Source organism: Lactuca serriola, chromosome 1 (genome assembly GCF_051521515.1).
Source record: "Lactuca serriola cultivar US96UC23 chromosome 1, Lser_US96UC23_V15, whole genome shotgun sequence".
NCBI classification, from domain to species: domain Eukaryota; kingdom Viridiplantae; phylum Streptophyta; class Magnoliopsida; order Asterales; family Asteraceae; genus Lactuca; species Lactuca serriola.
The window spans coordinates 58760901-58776209 of record NC_136408.1 but is presented as its reverse complement, the minus strand read 5'-3'; the positions used below and the strand labels follow the sequence as shown (position 1 = coordinate 58776209).

At 31.4% G+C, this 15309-nt stretch overlaps 2 protein-coding genes across 3 annotated transcripts; both read right to left on the bottom strand.

Moving 5' to 3' along the window:
- Positions 1-5396: 5396 nt before the first annotated feature.
- On the bottom strand, positions 5397-7090 carry LOC145068761 (uncharacterized). Its single transcript, XM_079015762.1, has 3 exons — positions 6558-7090; positions 6113-6193; positions 5397-5917 (listed from the first exon to the last, which is right to left on the bottom strand). Exons 1-3 carry the CDS (start codon positions 6913-6915, stop codon positions 5541-5543), a joined length of 816 nt encoding a protein of 271 aa, XP_078871888.1. The 5' UTR covers positions 6916-7090; the 3' UTR covers positions 5397-5540.
- Positions 7091-10561: 3471 nt separating this feature from the next.
- Positions 10562-14184, bottom strand: LOC145089302 (TOM1-like protein 9). 2 transcript variants are annotated; one of them, XM_079027762.1, is made up of 11 exons: positions 13692-13706; positions 13419-13497; positions 13238-13293; positions 13045-13143; positions 12838-12951; positions 12603-12763; positions 12430-12511; positions 12265-12350; positions 11990-12178; positions 11564-11910; positions 10562-11480 (listed from the first exon to the last, which is right to left on the bottom strand). In XM_079027762.1, exons 4-11 carry the CDS (start codon positions 13099-13101, stop codon positions 10837-10839), a joined length of 1680 nt encoding a protein of 559 aa, XP_078883888.1. In that variant the 5' UTR covers positions 13102-13143; positions 13238-13293; positions 13419-13497; positions 13692-13706; the 3' UTR covers positions 10562-10836. The 2 variants fall into 2 exon arrangements, with proteins under 2 accessions (XP_078883888.1, XP_078883883.1); XM_079027757.1 differs by lacking the exons at positions 13238-13293; positions 13692-13706 and adding an exon at positions 13875-14184.
- Between the last annotated feature and the right edge of the window lie 1125 nt (positions 14185-15309).

Here is a 15309-nt window from a genome sequence, read left to right as displayed (position 1 = left end):
TTCAACTTTTAAAATATTATACTAGAATTTTCAAAATTTTAAAATTTTAAAATTTTAAATTTTCAGATACTTAGTTTTTTAGGGAATATTAATTTTTTAAGTGATTTTAATATTAATTTAGGTCCTCGATTAATCTTCGAATAATCCCTGCCTCGTCCAATTAATTGTTCATATTTTTTATATTTTTCCGCTTACATGAAATAAAAAACAAATCCTTCAAAGCCCCACGTACTCGCTTTGTAGCTTGTACGCCAAGCGTACCATATGGTACGACCCGCGTACTACATAAGGACCAATTTGCAATTATCAAATATACAAAGAGGCCAAAATGAACATATAAGGATTTCAAGTGTTACATTAATCAATATAAAAAGTAAAAACAAAATATTGAGATGAAACGAATCAAAAATAAATAAAAATATAATGATAAATAACTGAAAAATAAAATATCTTTAATAATAGCTAAAAAAATGAATTATATATTTATAAATAATAATAGAAAAAATAATATTAATGTAACTACACGCAAAATTGATGGGTTTTAAATCAGTATACTAAAAATAACTTATTAATTTTTCTAAAAGTATATATATATATATATATATATATATATATATATATATATATACACTAGGAGTTTACTCGCGTCAAGCGACGGGTGCGAATTGAATTGTTTACCAGACTTCACACACTGATACTTTTTTTGTGGTACGTGATATTCTTCTGGATAATGTCACATAAAATTGGTTTTAAGAGAAAATCGATTATGGAAGATAAATACTTACATTTATAATTGTTTGTCCCTGAGCTTTATGCAATGGGTGTGGAATCTAGGGGCAGTGAATACTTTCTGTTCGGCTAATATTTCATTTTGGAAGATAGTTTCTTTTTGGTGGGCATTAGATAGTTTTCTTTGAAAAATTAATTTTTTTAGACAAATAATTTTGTTTAAGAAATATGTCATATCAGAAAAAAGATGTAATGTTTCACCGAATGGTTTCTTTATATATATAGTGTTTCATGTTTCATATTTGTTTAATGTTTTGGATTCAAAGTTTATATGATTTTTTTACTAAAAGAAAGAATATACAAATAGTTATTGTAAAACATAATTTGCTTCTTTTTAATAGCATCGTAGTTTTTTTAATAACTTATATTATATATTGGTTTTTTTTTGTTATTGATGATTTTGGTATGCAGGTTGTCTAAGTGAACAACCTATCTTTCAATTTTTTAATAATACCATTTTTCACTAGAAAAGTTAAAACAAATTATATATGATAACAAAATTTGTAATTTCAGTTACCCTTTAACTTAGATATAATTTTTTTAAAAATTGTCCAATTTTGCAAATATTAGAAATTTTAACTAAAGGATATTAGAATGTTACAACTTTGGTCCCTGGTCCATATGGTACTATATTTTTCCAGTTTAGTATAAAACAATTGGTCAATTATTATCATAATAAAAATTTTACTACATCAAAAAATGAAATGTTTAATCTTGAAATATATTACCATAAACAGAAAAAAGCTTGTGCTTTTTAATACAATTAGCCTAAATAATTAATTATCGACTTCAACATAACGTTAAACTAAATTAATTAATAAAAATCAAAAGTAAATTAAAGTTATTGAGAAATTGTAGTTTGTATATATAAGTTTTTAATTGTAAAGATAACGAATCAAATATATGACATATGAGTAGACATAAAACAACCCTTTAAAACTTAGCCGAAGAAGCAGAAAAATATGTTAAGATATGCTTAATCCAATAATATGACTTAAGGTCGTAAGATTTGCGTTAACTTTTTTGCATAATTCTCATAACTTGAAACAATCTTTTCTACTGAAATCTGTTAAGTAACTCACCAAAATTCTTTTGAAAGCATAAAAAGTTGGCTTATTCTATCAATCAAAAGAGATTGAGGCAAATGGAAAAACGACATAGCAAGGGTTCATGGCAAAGTTGAATGTTAAACAATCTATAAAGTTATAGTAATCCCCTGTTCTATTGATGTAAAGGGATAACACAATGCAGTTATTTATCTTGCATATGCAATTGTATCTGTAATTAGAACAAAAAGAGAATGGGGAATCACTGAAATGGGTTATTGCAAGTGAGCCCAATAAACGGGTAGATATAACCTGATTTCAGCAATGACAATAATCATGTAATCTATATACCAAAGTTCATAGAAAATCAAAACTTTTAGTTAGGTCTATAACATCGTCTTACAGCCCATTCCATACATCAAAACCATTGCAAGCAATAAATAGAAAATATTCAAAGTTAGTCGATTTGCGCAAACCAAACTATTCTCACTATGAGAACTCTAGAGGGTGATAAATTCTCTAAATTTGGTCTTTAATGCAAGGAAACAAAAAATGGATTAAAAACTCTTATAAATAGCCTAGATTTCCATAAGAACTTGCGTAAGAAATGTACATATACAAGAACTTGTGTTGTTGAAGATAATTTCAATTGGGGGCCTTGATGAAACCTACAACCAAACAAAGACAATATCAGTGGATAGAAATGAGTGGTGGGAACCCAATCCAATTTTATATGCATGTATCTCCATGGTACCTAATCCTACTGTTTGGATCAACAAAGCTTTGTCTAATAGCTTTGGGTGTTGTCACTACACATTAAAGTTTACCATGAGTATTAGTCTTCTTTCTAACATATTTAATTTGATAAAATATAAGCACTTGTAAATGTAAATCTTGAATAAAAACTCCTCCAAAAACATGAAAACAAAGCAGTTTCCTTTCAAAGTTTTTCGTTCGGGCTCTCTAGTCTCTAACAGAAAGAGCAACATTAGCAACAGAAGGAGAGGTTATACATTTATAAAATGGTCAAATTAATACATATATGATATCATAAATACTATTTTGTTCCCCAAATTTACAAATATAAAAATGTTGTGAGAATGTTCATAAGCTTATCTGATTGAAATAACAAAAATTTGCTCCCAATACTCTACATTCCCATAAAAGCAGCCTGAGGACAAAGGTCACATAAACTTCTAGAAGCTAACTCACACAAATTAAATATATATCTGAAATATAGTTTGGATGCTTTCCAAAAGCAGATCAAGATGATAAATCCCTTCTTACTTTGACTCCCCTTCATGCATCTTAAAAAGAACTCAAAATATATGATTCGGCTCAAATTCTAACCCTCATCCCACATATTGAAACCATTAACCCAGAAACCTTAGTCCTGATCATAAAAAGGACCATTGTGTAAACCAACCTACTACCATTTAAATGAAACACAACTCAGTTTAGAACTCAAAAAAGAATGAAGACAAATGATGAATTTACTTTGTTACCTTCTTTTTCCAGCAAGAAAAGTTCATGTAGATAAGGAAAAACTGAGATAGTGTAAGCACTTTACTGGTGTTCTGCAAGCCCTAATTACAAAATTAAGAAAAAGTGAAACCCCTGCAAAGAGAAGATATATGGAAAAGAAAGAAAAAATGAAACCCCTAATCTCATATCTACCTGAAGCATAACAAAAATATAGGATTCAAAGTCTAAATATATAGGGGAAGCCGGGATTAAAGGCGGGGACCGAGTCAAAAACTGTTGCATAGCGGAAACGATTTTAGTGCATAAATTCATTGTACAAATTGTATAACAGATTGTATCTCTTAAAATTCAGCATTTAGGCTTAAATGCTTATTAAGGTATATATATATATATATATATATATATATATATATATATATATATATATATATATATAAAAGAAAAAATGAAAAGGAAAATAAAAAGGAAAAAGAAAACGTATGTGAAATAAAAAAACAAATCTATTCAAATAATGTCATGGTTTTGACTTGGGTGTCATTAACAACACCCAGGATAAAATGTCTTGGTTTATTCCTAACAAGACATGTATTTCATGGTGTCCCTTGTATTTTTCCTGATACTGCTCCTAAATCGCTTCTTCAAGCAACAAATATGCTCCCGGGTCGACTGAATCTTACTTTTAGAAAGTTTTGAATCTGTAAATCTGGATAGAAATTTGGTTTTTGGTGTATGTGGTTTTGAATGAGTTAGAGATAAAGTTGAAATGGAGAGAATAAGAAGCATGGGGTTGAAGGGAAAATAACTTGGTTTTGTATATACATTTTAAAGTTTGAGAGACAAAATTAAAAAATGGTTCATGGTGTTTACCCTTGATCATCCATCTTGGTAGCAAGAGTTTTACTAGTCAAAAGTAATTAAGCTCTTGATCTTCGGAGCTTGATTAATTTTAACAATTGGAATCTAAAACACAAAAATTTGTTCGTTTTGAGCTTGTCCAGTTTCGATCCTAAATTTTGAAGTATTCCTGAATAATGGTTTCCTAGGTTTCATAAAAAATACAATGGCCCTACAACTATTCTTATAGGATATCGCCGATGTATTGAAAAATCAATATACAGGGTGAACATTTGTCACTAGTTGAAAAATCAATATACAGCTAAGTACTAATATGATGAAGATAAAAGCTTATGATATGTTTCAGGTGAACATTTAAAAAAAAATGAAGAAACAATAAACTGTAGTCCCATAAAACCCCTCTAGACTAGCGCATGCTAAACTGAATTCTCCCTATCGTGGGCTTATTAGGGGTTTCTTCTTACCATGTGCTCAACAAGGAGGTGTTATATCGGGAACGGAAATAAACAGTTCCATTATATATATAAAAAACATTAAATTCTGAAATTTTAGGGCATTTTTGGTTTTTTCACAAAAAGATGTCAAAGAGTTTTTGCTACAAAAATATAGGGCTGTCAAATTAGGCTATCATATCGTGTTTCTGTCTGACACGACACGACACGACACGACAAATTTTTATGTAACGCGAACGCGACACAACATGATGTCATGTTTATTTTCATTATTATGAAAACGAGCCGATTAAAACACGAAAAAAGTAAATAGTAAAATTATTAGTTTATTTAATTTATACTTAATCATATATAACATGACAAACACGGCAAACAAATACTAAATAGTATCAATTTCATGTTAAATATTAAGCACAAAAATGACACGACAGAACAATGACTTTTTTACACTTGACACGAAAACGTAATGAACACAAATTCAAATTTAGATTTTTCCCAACTTCATTTCACATGACCCCACTTCTAATAGGTTGACACTAGCCTTGACCAATTATTTCTAACCGTTGTGGTTCTATGCACAGTTAATTATGACCGGCGAGATGGTGACTACTAGATTAACGACGAAACGCATCTAACCCAAGTCCAATCATAGATCGGTTATGATCTTATCTTTCATATTAGTTTCTTTTCTTAATTTATGTGATAACTTTTCTATATCTCGTATTGTAGTATAATACTATTATCGGTATCTCGGTAAACATAGCATCAAATCAAAATGATATTGGGGTTCTCAATTTCTACAAAACTATGTTGCAACTTTCGGCTATGATACAAATTGTTGGTTTAATTTTGGTCTCTATAATTACTATTTCTTGTACATATCTATGAATCTAACACTCTTTGCCTTCAAAATCTAACCATTTTCATCTTCATCTTCATCATCAGAAGACAAATACGATGTTCCCATCCATGATCTAAACCCTTGATTAATTCGTCTCTCAACATCCGGTGTCATTTCCACATCACCAAATTCCAACATTTCTATTCCAATAATCTGGTTATGCCCATCAATGTCACCATCATCAAGAATCATGGCAGCTTTCCTTCTTAACAAGGAGGCAGTGGCCCCATATAGAGTAACTAGGCCCCACCATTGAACCTCATAACACCAAAACAATGGTAATGAACAAATGCTCTCACTTGTAAGGAGAACTAAACCAAAAAATATTGCTACAAAACCAAACATTATTGCAAATATTGAATTCAAAATGTATAGACATCGCACACCTCCTGTAAAAACACAAAAAGTAATATAAACTTCTTCTGTTAAGCCAAAAAAACATGGCTTAATGTATTAAGACACTAACTTTTTACATATTAGTGCTTCTTTTTGTCCTCCTAAATCCACTCATGTTAACATTATTGAATATGATGAAATTTGTTTTTAGAATGTAAGGGTAAAATGGTCAGAAAAAAAAGACCTACCTCCATTTGGAGCACAGTAGTTATTCTCGACCACTTTTAGAAATCCATGTCTTGTTGGAGCAGTATAAGCTACAGTTATCCCTGTAGATCAGTTATTCTTTTCTGATTACACAAAATGCTGAATTTCTGATATATATAAGTTGTGCTTTTTGTAGAGAAATTAACTACATATGCATTGAAAAAAAAAAAGATGATTTACTGACACATATGAGCACTAATTCAGTATTAAAACACTGATTCTTCGAAGACTATACAGATAAGCAAAATTTTGAAGATGAAGATTATAAGCAGATAAGAAACCGAAGAAAGGATCAAGAAATATATGGCTCGATCTCATTCTCCTAAAATTAGTATAATATCATCTAAAACTCAACACAATCATTCTTCTATCCAATAGTAGTCGTTTGAATCTCAATAAAATCTTCTAAAATTTTGAGTTACTCACCAGCAACAAGGTAAACAGCAGACGTCGAGAAAAGGATAGCCGAAGGAACAAACGCAACCATCCAGTAATAATAAACAATCTGTTGATCCGCAAAATTGAAATCTCTATCCTCATGGTCGTTATTTGTTGTCGATTCAATACGATGATGTTTGCAGAAAGGCCGGTGTTGAAGATCACTGGGGAACACCATTTTGAAGCTGAGTGCAGATGAAATGACAATACAAAAGATCAAGAATACGAAAATAGAGATGACGATCGGCCGTCGTAGCTTAATCCATGCTTTGTCTTCGTTACGGAGGTTCTGGTACTCGTGTTTCGGCATGAATGCTTGTCGTAGAGCATCTCCTATGATCGCCATATCTTGAGATTCATATAATGTATAAACCCTAGGCCCAAGCAATTGGGGGTTGTAAATGTAAAGTAAACTCGATCGATTCGTTAATGGAAGTTAGTTACGTTGTTCGCAGGAAAAACCAATATAGAAAAGTTTGCGCCATTTCAAAGAGCATGCATTGCGCCATTTATTTAGATGATAACTCGTTAGCTTATTTGCTGCTGAAATAACTAAAATCAACTTATTTATGTTATTTCTATCCAATAAGTTATATGTTGATTTTTAAAAATTTCTATCCAACCAATTAAATTTAGCTTATTACCGTGTAAATAAGCAATAAATAATAAACCCTTTTTTTATCCTATCAACACCCCCAAAATTTGTTTATAACCCAAGGTCACCGAAAATCCCTGTTAGCTTTTAAAGATATTTTATTTATATGGTTGTGACTTGTGATATTTGAAATTTATAATTATAACATAGTCCAAATCCCAATAAAAAGAGGTAATTACAAAACAAAACAAAATCATTAATTAAATATTTATTTATTTTTAGTCAAAAATTAGCATTTATATAAAAATAACCACTAAAAACGTAAATAATTAAATGTGATACGATCAACGGCTTGTCGCAGTGGCGGACACAGAAGATTTGAAGGGGGGGGGGGGGGGGGGGGGGGGGGAGGGGGGGTATCACTCGTATAAAAAGGTGGTGCACTTAATAGGATTTTTTTACACTACGGGCAGAATCGGAACAATGGCCCAGGAACCAAAATGCTCTACATAAGTCCGCCACTAGCCTCTCGGCCCATAATATATAAAGTTCAAATTTTAAGTTTTGATATTTTGTGTGTGTTTCAAGATTGAAATTATCTTTCAATGGAGGCTTCAAATAACAACCAGGTGATACTCCGAATTTTTGAACTTTTTTTCTTGTTTGGTATTTGAATTAGTCGATATGTTTTTTTTAAATAAAATCGTAGGTTCTTAATAAACCTACGTTGTACAAGCTTTCAATGGACAAAACGTGCATTAAATACTTGTATACCGTAGGTATCTTAAGAACCAACGGTTTTTGTAATATTTTTACTTTTTATTTTATTTTTTTGTTTGTAGCTTGTATAAAATGTCTAATATAATGCAATGTTGTAATTTTGTTACAAAAATAAATAAATAAACTTAAATAAAAATAATAATAATAATAATAATAATAATAATAATAATAATAATAATAAAACCGGAGATTTTTGCCCGAAACAGTCAAAGGAAACAATAGACTATTTATGGTCTACAGTTTTGTTTTGCAAAATAAAATAAAAATCCTTAAATACTTAACCCGAAACCGTACATTGTATAGGCGAAACAGTAGATGATTTAAATGGCCTACGGTTTTGATGTCTATTTTGGGATAAGTTTTAAATTTTGGCTAAAAATAAAAAAGTTATTAGGGAATATAGCTAGATTAGTAATTTCCTCCGATAAAACCATTATATTTTTGTTTTTTCAGTTTTCCATTCTTTTCTTATTTAAATACCAAGGGTTTGTTTCTTGGGTTTAGATCATTTTTTGTTATTTAATTTTTGGTTTTTTGTTCATTTGGTTACTTAACTCTTTTTAAGTTTTAAAATGTCATTAACTTTTGGTTTGGTCACTTAACTTTTGGATCTGTGCTCATTTAATCACCTAACTTTTAAAATTGTGCTCATTTAGTCACTAAATTTTTAAAATATTTTAAAAGTTTAGTGACTAAATGAGCACAATTTTAAAAATTAAGTGACTAAATGAGCACAAATTCAAAAGTTAAGTGACCAAACCAAAAGTTAAATGACTAAATGAGCACAAATCCAACAGTTTGATGACATTTTAAAACTTAAAATAAGTTAAGTGACAAGATGAACACAAAGTCAAAAGTTAAGTGCGCAAAAATGACCTAAACCCTTTGCGAAAACACCGTAAAAGTTCTTGATAATGAGTTAGAAAAGACCTTGGGAAAAATATTTTTCTAGTTATAATTGTTTTATAAAAAAAACTTTAAAGTTTCTATATTTACGAATAGTAATGCTATGACACTAAGATTATGGATATGATTTTTAAAAGAATTAATTTCATCATTCAAAAATGATTACCAATACAGGTAATTGTTTATTTATCTGTTACATCGATGTAAAGCATTTAATATTATGAGTGTGATTTTGAATATTGTTTTAATCATAAAATTGTTATTTGGGTGGTTAAACCAAACAAATTTCAAATTGCAACGGTTCTTGTGAAATTCGATGTTTTATACAATGTGGTTTTTTTATTAAAAAAAATCAATTTTTCAATAGTTAAATAAAAAAAATTATATTACGTTGGTTAAAACGAAACAACAGTTTTTATGAAAATTTGTCAATAAAATAATACAAAAATCATTAAGTTTACATCAAAATTATAACTAGACGTTGTTTTTTTATCTTAAACTTGACACTACGTTTTTCAAATTGTTACAATTTTGATCACTTGACCGGTCAAACCAGTTGCCTGCTAATATGGCATGATAACGTGTCAATTTTGATGACATAGCATGTTGGCATGTCAAAACTGGAAAAAAAAAATGTTACAAAAGACTAAATTTTCATTTTTTTTCAATTTTGACGCCAAGTCTATTTATTTATTTTTTTCAATTTTGACACTTAGTTTTTTTGTTTCAAATTGATCATAATTTTTTCAATTTTATTTACTTTTGATGACATGACATTCCATTTTTTGTTCCAAAACGGACATTATATTTTTGTTCTATTTGAAACCATATAAATATTTTCTTTTTTCATTTGAAATCATATAAATACATTTTTTTCATTAAAAAGATCATATGTTGTATAAATAAAAGGTTTTAACATTCAAACCATAACGTTATTTATAACGAGCGGTCCCTTGGTAATTAAAGTAAACATTAGACTCTCTTGTTCCTGAGATCAAATTAGTTTATTTGATTGTGCACTCTACATCTGCAAATTCATTTTAAATTTGCGTATTTAATATAAAATACAGTTATAATATAATTAATACATATTTATATATACTATTATGGTTTGAATGTAAAAAAAAAAAGACTTTATATTTATATAAAAATATGGTTTTTAAATGAAAAAAAATATTTATACAGTTTTAAATGGAAAATTGTCAAAATTAGAAAAAATGATGTTTGATTTGAAAAAAAAATGACAAATTTGCAAAAATTGAAAACTTAGTATATTTTGTGAAAAAAAAAAAAAACAATTTTGACACATCAGCATGTCACGTCATCAAAACTAATACATCATCGTGTCACATCAGCAGAAAACCGGTTTGATCGGTCAAATAATAAATTGGAAAACAAAGTAGTAAATTAGAATTTTGGTCTAAACTTAATAACTTTTGTGCTATTTTCCCTATTAATAAACATTGTGGGCAAGTGACATTCAACCTAGCTGGTTTGATGCACTGGGTTTTATACCCATGTGGAGCATTAGGTTGGAAGTTCGATTCCCTTAAACTATCTCTTGTAGTGACACATGTTGGAAATTTTTCCCTTAAAATCCCTATAAAGATTGGATTTGTCAGGTAAAGAAGCTCGAACACGGAGGTGTTCGCTGAAATATTACAAATAAGCTTTCGTTTAATTCGTTTGCTGTTTCCAAAAGAAAAACAAGAAAAAAAACATTGTGGAATTAGAAAGAACATGCAATCACCTATTGTAGGTGTTTTTGATGTCATCAAAAAGTGTAGAGATAATTTGGCAATCCCGAACAAAGCACAACAATATACATATAGACTTTCTCAGGAAGAAAAACTTCTTCAAGTTCCATCACATAATATACATAAACTCAAAAAATAATTGCATACAAATATAAACCCCAAAAGAAGAATTATTTCTCAAAAAAAAAATACAATTTATCAAACCCAAACAACATATATATAGATAAGGTCACATACTCCCGGTTCTACCAGGTGTCGTTTTAGGTTTGACTTTTGCAAAGTCAACCAAATCTCCAAACAGCTTATCTTCTGCCTTTGTAGGCTTGCCAGATGGCACATGCACATAGGATGCATTCGCCATTGAAGGCCCAGTGTACACAGTGCTGTTCAGATAACTGTCATCTCTCACAGACATCCCCGCCATTCTCTGATCAATATACTGTGCATTTTGTTGCTGCCCGTATCCATACCCATACCCATATCCACCACCACCACCATAACCGCCACCACCACCACCATAACCACCACCACCACCGCCATAGGCTTGTCCCATTTGGTTAATATACATTTGTTGAGCCATTTGCTGAGCCATTTGTTGAGGATTCAAGTAAGCCATTTGCTGCTGTGGTGGAACTACACCTCCTTGGAATTGTGGTTGAGGAAATTGATTATACACTGGCTGGTGGTTCACTGGCGGCATATGGCTGCCTGAGAATTGTTGCATTGGCGGCATCGCCTGGATATTGCTGTTTCCGGCGGATTGTAAATTTTGAGGCTGAGAATATTGCGGGCCGCCGCCTGATTGGTTGTTGTCGGCAGGCTGAGCTTCCCATGGCGGTGGCGGCAGTCCACCTCCACTTCCACTTCCACCACCTATAAAACCAACCACAATAGAAATTATTAAATTATTCCATATTACAGAAAGAACAACTTAACAGACAAGGTCAGAATTTGACCATTCCATGCAGGATTTGACCCTTGACTATAACCAGAATTTCCATTTTGATAAAACCCAGGTTGCTGAGGTGGCATGTTTTGAGGTTGTTGGATTTGAGGAGAAGAAGAATTGTTATTTAGTGAAAACATATCAACAAGAGCGAGAGCGTTCTGCTGTGAAACAGGTGTAGCGGGTTGTGGTGAACCCACGGGTACAATCGCTAGATTGTTGCCAGCTGTCGGTGAGTTGAAATCATCTCCACTCAAAAGGTCAAACTTAGGGTCAACTCTAGTTGGAGTTGTTGTTGATGTCCCATTAGTTGTTATAGGAGCAAGTGATATCAAATCTAATCCACCACTAACAGATCTGCACATGATAAATCATTATTGGAGGGTATTTTGGACATTTGACAAACAGATAAAAGGAAATTTTAATTTTTAATTACCCTTTTTGATTGGTTTCTGTTGCATCAATAAGAGGAGCATCAACAGGTACTAATGCTTTAGTTTGACTAGTTTCAGGCTTTGACTTTTCAGATGGAAGAGGAATTCCTGTAAGAAGTGCTTCATGTTTGCTTAAAACTCGTTGTAAATCATCATTTAAAGCTAATCCTTGACATAATAGGGATTCATCCCTAAAACACAACACAAAATCAATAAACAAAAATTTTAAAAAAAAAAAAAAAAAAAAGGAAAAATTGTGGTGAAATTATGGTCTTACGAAGTAGAGTTGACCAAGTGGACCACTCTTCTTTTGTATGTACGACATTGTTCCACCAAGTCTACAATCACCTCTTGCCTAAGCCCCTGCTTCCAATACACAATCAAGACACAACAATTGAAAGAAAAGGGCAATTTAGTCTTTTCACACGAAAAAGAAATTTACCTCTTTCTTTCCTGGATCTATTGCAGTCAGCATTTCTGAAAGGACATCCATGATGCCACGTGCATTTTGCATTTCTGTCAAGCTGAAAATCCAAATAAAGAAACAAGTAAATAACCATAATTCTAACATGAAAACCAGAAAAGGGTATTTTGGACTTTTCACACACGATATACCTCAAGGTTGGAAACTCAGCCTCTACGGAAGACGCGGCTGCTTCATTTCCATTTTCAAGATTACGTGTGTCATGTGGATATTGTGATAGAGGTTGTGTTTGTGGGGGAGTAAAGACAGGTGTCGCTCTCTCAGATTTTTGTGGAAATACAGCCCCTAAACGCTGAAAAAAATGTAATATATTGAGATAAAACATATAAAAATATAATTTTTATATGCCACTAATATAAAACTTACCAATAACTCATGGTATGCTGCATAGTATTGTGGATACCTTGCTCTTGCCCCTCCAAAAGCTTCTTGCCATGTATCTATTAGAACTAATATTTTCTCTTTAACATGAAAGTCAGGCTGCAGTTAAACAAGATTATGTTACATAACATTAATTGAATTTAACAAAAAGATGATTATTAGTTATTACAGAATATTTGAGCAAAATCTAACCTTCTTTTTCACTATTTTCACCATCTCATTAAGAACATCTCTTTCAGCTACATGCATATGAACAAAATCGCCACAATTCTTCACGATTGTTTCCAATAGCTGAACATGATAAACAAGAAAAAGAAAGTGGGAAATTAGATATAAGAAAACTGATATTGTGTGGCATACTTATTCTTCAGTTAGTATGATATACTTTGCCAATGAGGTGCCACACAAAAGGTGGAAGTTTACACTTCCTAGTTGTTTACCCTGCCCCAAAATAAACGATATATATAAGGAGAGAGATATTATCCCAATCTTAGTTTTATTTAAAGTAATACCATGACCCTGAAGAACAAAGATAGAAGAATAAAAGTTGTTTTGTGTGTGCTTACTGTTAAAGCAAGAAGTTGGACTTTTGGATTCCTGCTTCCTAGACGCTTTTTTATGCCTTTTACAACCTCCTTAGCTTGCCTGTGAAACAATTGTAAAATAGTTTCTTAAATTGTACTCTTAATCATGTAATAAACATATATATAATCAGAACAATCAGCCTAAAGTTCTTCGATTGCACTTCAATTTATCGTCTAGTTAACCTAATTTCTTAAATCCTAGTCAACAAGTTAAAAGTAATTTAATTATAACCAGAAAAACCCTAAATTCTCCACCTCGAAACAAGTTGCAGCTCGAGATAGTCAACTGATCGAAAACCTACTCCAATTGATACAAAAAAGGCGTCTATCTACTTGTTTTCTACAACAGAGACGACGAATAAAGAAACTAGAACATTTTGTGTAATCAAATAAACTAGAAATTGAAAAGGAACGGTTAAAAGGGGGGGAAAGGCGTACACAGGATCATGGTTGCAGATATCACAGATCTCAATATTCATGGCCCAATCAGGACCTATAAGCATGTCGCTTGTGGCTCTTCCCACCATGGAGTTCACCATTTTTATCCAGTATAATCGGAAATTTGAGAAATCACCGTAAGTTGATCAGACTTTGAAATAATGGATTGATAAAACACAAATCCAGAAACGAGAACAGAATCTGGAGATGAAAAAGGAGAGATTATAGATCAAACAGTTAAAGTAGGCTGAGATTTTAATGAAGGAAGGATGGGATGAAATTCAAAGTCAACAGATTGAAATGAATAGTCATGCCACTGTATTTCTCTAGAAACAAGAATATAGACAAAAAGGAAAAAAATAAAACTTCGTATGATAATTAGTTAATTACAAAAACCGGCATTATTTAAGCCTGATTTTAATTAAGTAATATATTATTTTGGGTTCAAAAGGTTAAAAGTTTATTTATAGATTAGCATGTCATCTTTGTCACTTTTTCACAGGGATAATGACTTAAAAGATTAATATGTTTTTTGATGTGTACATATTTAGTTACTGACTTTTATTTTCGTCTATATTTACCTCTTCAACTTGTTAAACTGTATATATTTAGTCTTTATGACCGGCTACTCTAGGTTAGCCGATAAAAATGACTTAATAGGGTAATATATTTCTCACTTTGTGCACATTTAGTTCTTAATATTTTTGTACACATTTAGTCCTTAATATATTTTTTTGTTACAAAATAAGTCATTTTTGTTTTGGTATTCATTTAATACTTATAAATGATTTATTTAGGTTTTTCTCACGACATCTTACGTGGGATAGTTATATGGTGGTGGGATAGGTTGAGGTGGACCTACTATATGTTGTAGGGCCAATATACCTAGTGTGGGCCGGCTGTAAGGTGTAGGCACGGAGGCTCGAGAAGAGCGGTTAGGTTAAGGCGGCATACTGATAAACCCTGGGTATTCCAGTCTGATGACTGATTGGACCTGTTGCATGTTGGCATTCCAGTCTGATAATTGATTGGGACATGGTATTCCAATCTGATGAGTGTGGGCTCGTTATGCATGATAATACGTTTGTTGTATCGAGTATTTTAGGGAAAATTTCACTAAACTGTGTGCTTACCCAGTTGTTTATGTTTTCAGGTTCTATCGTTGACCGCGGAAAGACGAATGCATGATTGTACACACTCATCAACAGTATTGAGGATTTCGTGTTTCTTATATTACTCTGATTTTCGATAAATGTATTTTAGAATAAAGGTTTTTTTCTTAATAATGGATTTATAATTAGGGACTTTCTTTATTTAAAAATGAAATTTTTTTTTATGAAAATGAGACGTTACACATAAACATCAACAGCCGCACACACTTCATCAATGATTGTCTCACGTAAGATGTCGTGAGAAAAACTTAAATAAATCATTC

What these genes read in the sequence shown, in the direction of transcription:
- LOC145089302 (XM_079027757.1), bottom strand. Translation starts at nt 13,975, where the DNA reads ATGGTGAACTCCATGGTGGGAAGAGCCACAAGCGACATGCTTATAGGT. An exon ending in TGAAAATAGTGAAAAAGAAG is followed by an intron (nt 12,952 to 13,044) that starts GTTAGATTTTGC and finishes GTTTAACTGCAG; the next exon opens with CCTGACTTTCATGTTAAAGA. An exon ending in GTCAAATCCTGCATGGAATG is followed by an intron (nt 11,481 to 11,563) that starts GTCAAATTCTGA and finishes TTGGTTTTATAG; the next exon opens with GTGGTGGAAGTGGAAGTGGA.
- LOC145068761 (XM_079015762.1), bottom strand. Translation starts at nt 6,915, where the DNA reads ATGGCGATCATAGGAGATGCTCTACGACAAGCATTCATGCCGAAACAC. An exon ending in TGCTGTTTACCTTGTTGCTG is followed by an intron (nt 6,194 to 6,557) that starts GTGAGTAACTCA and finishes ACTGATCTACAG; the next exon opens with GGATAACTGTAGCTTATACT. An exon ending in CTACTGTGCTCCAAATGGAG is followed by an intron (nt 5,918 to 6,112) that starts GTAGGTCTTTTT and finishes GTGTTTTTACAG; the next exon opens with GAGGTGTGCGATGTCTATAC.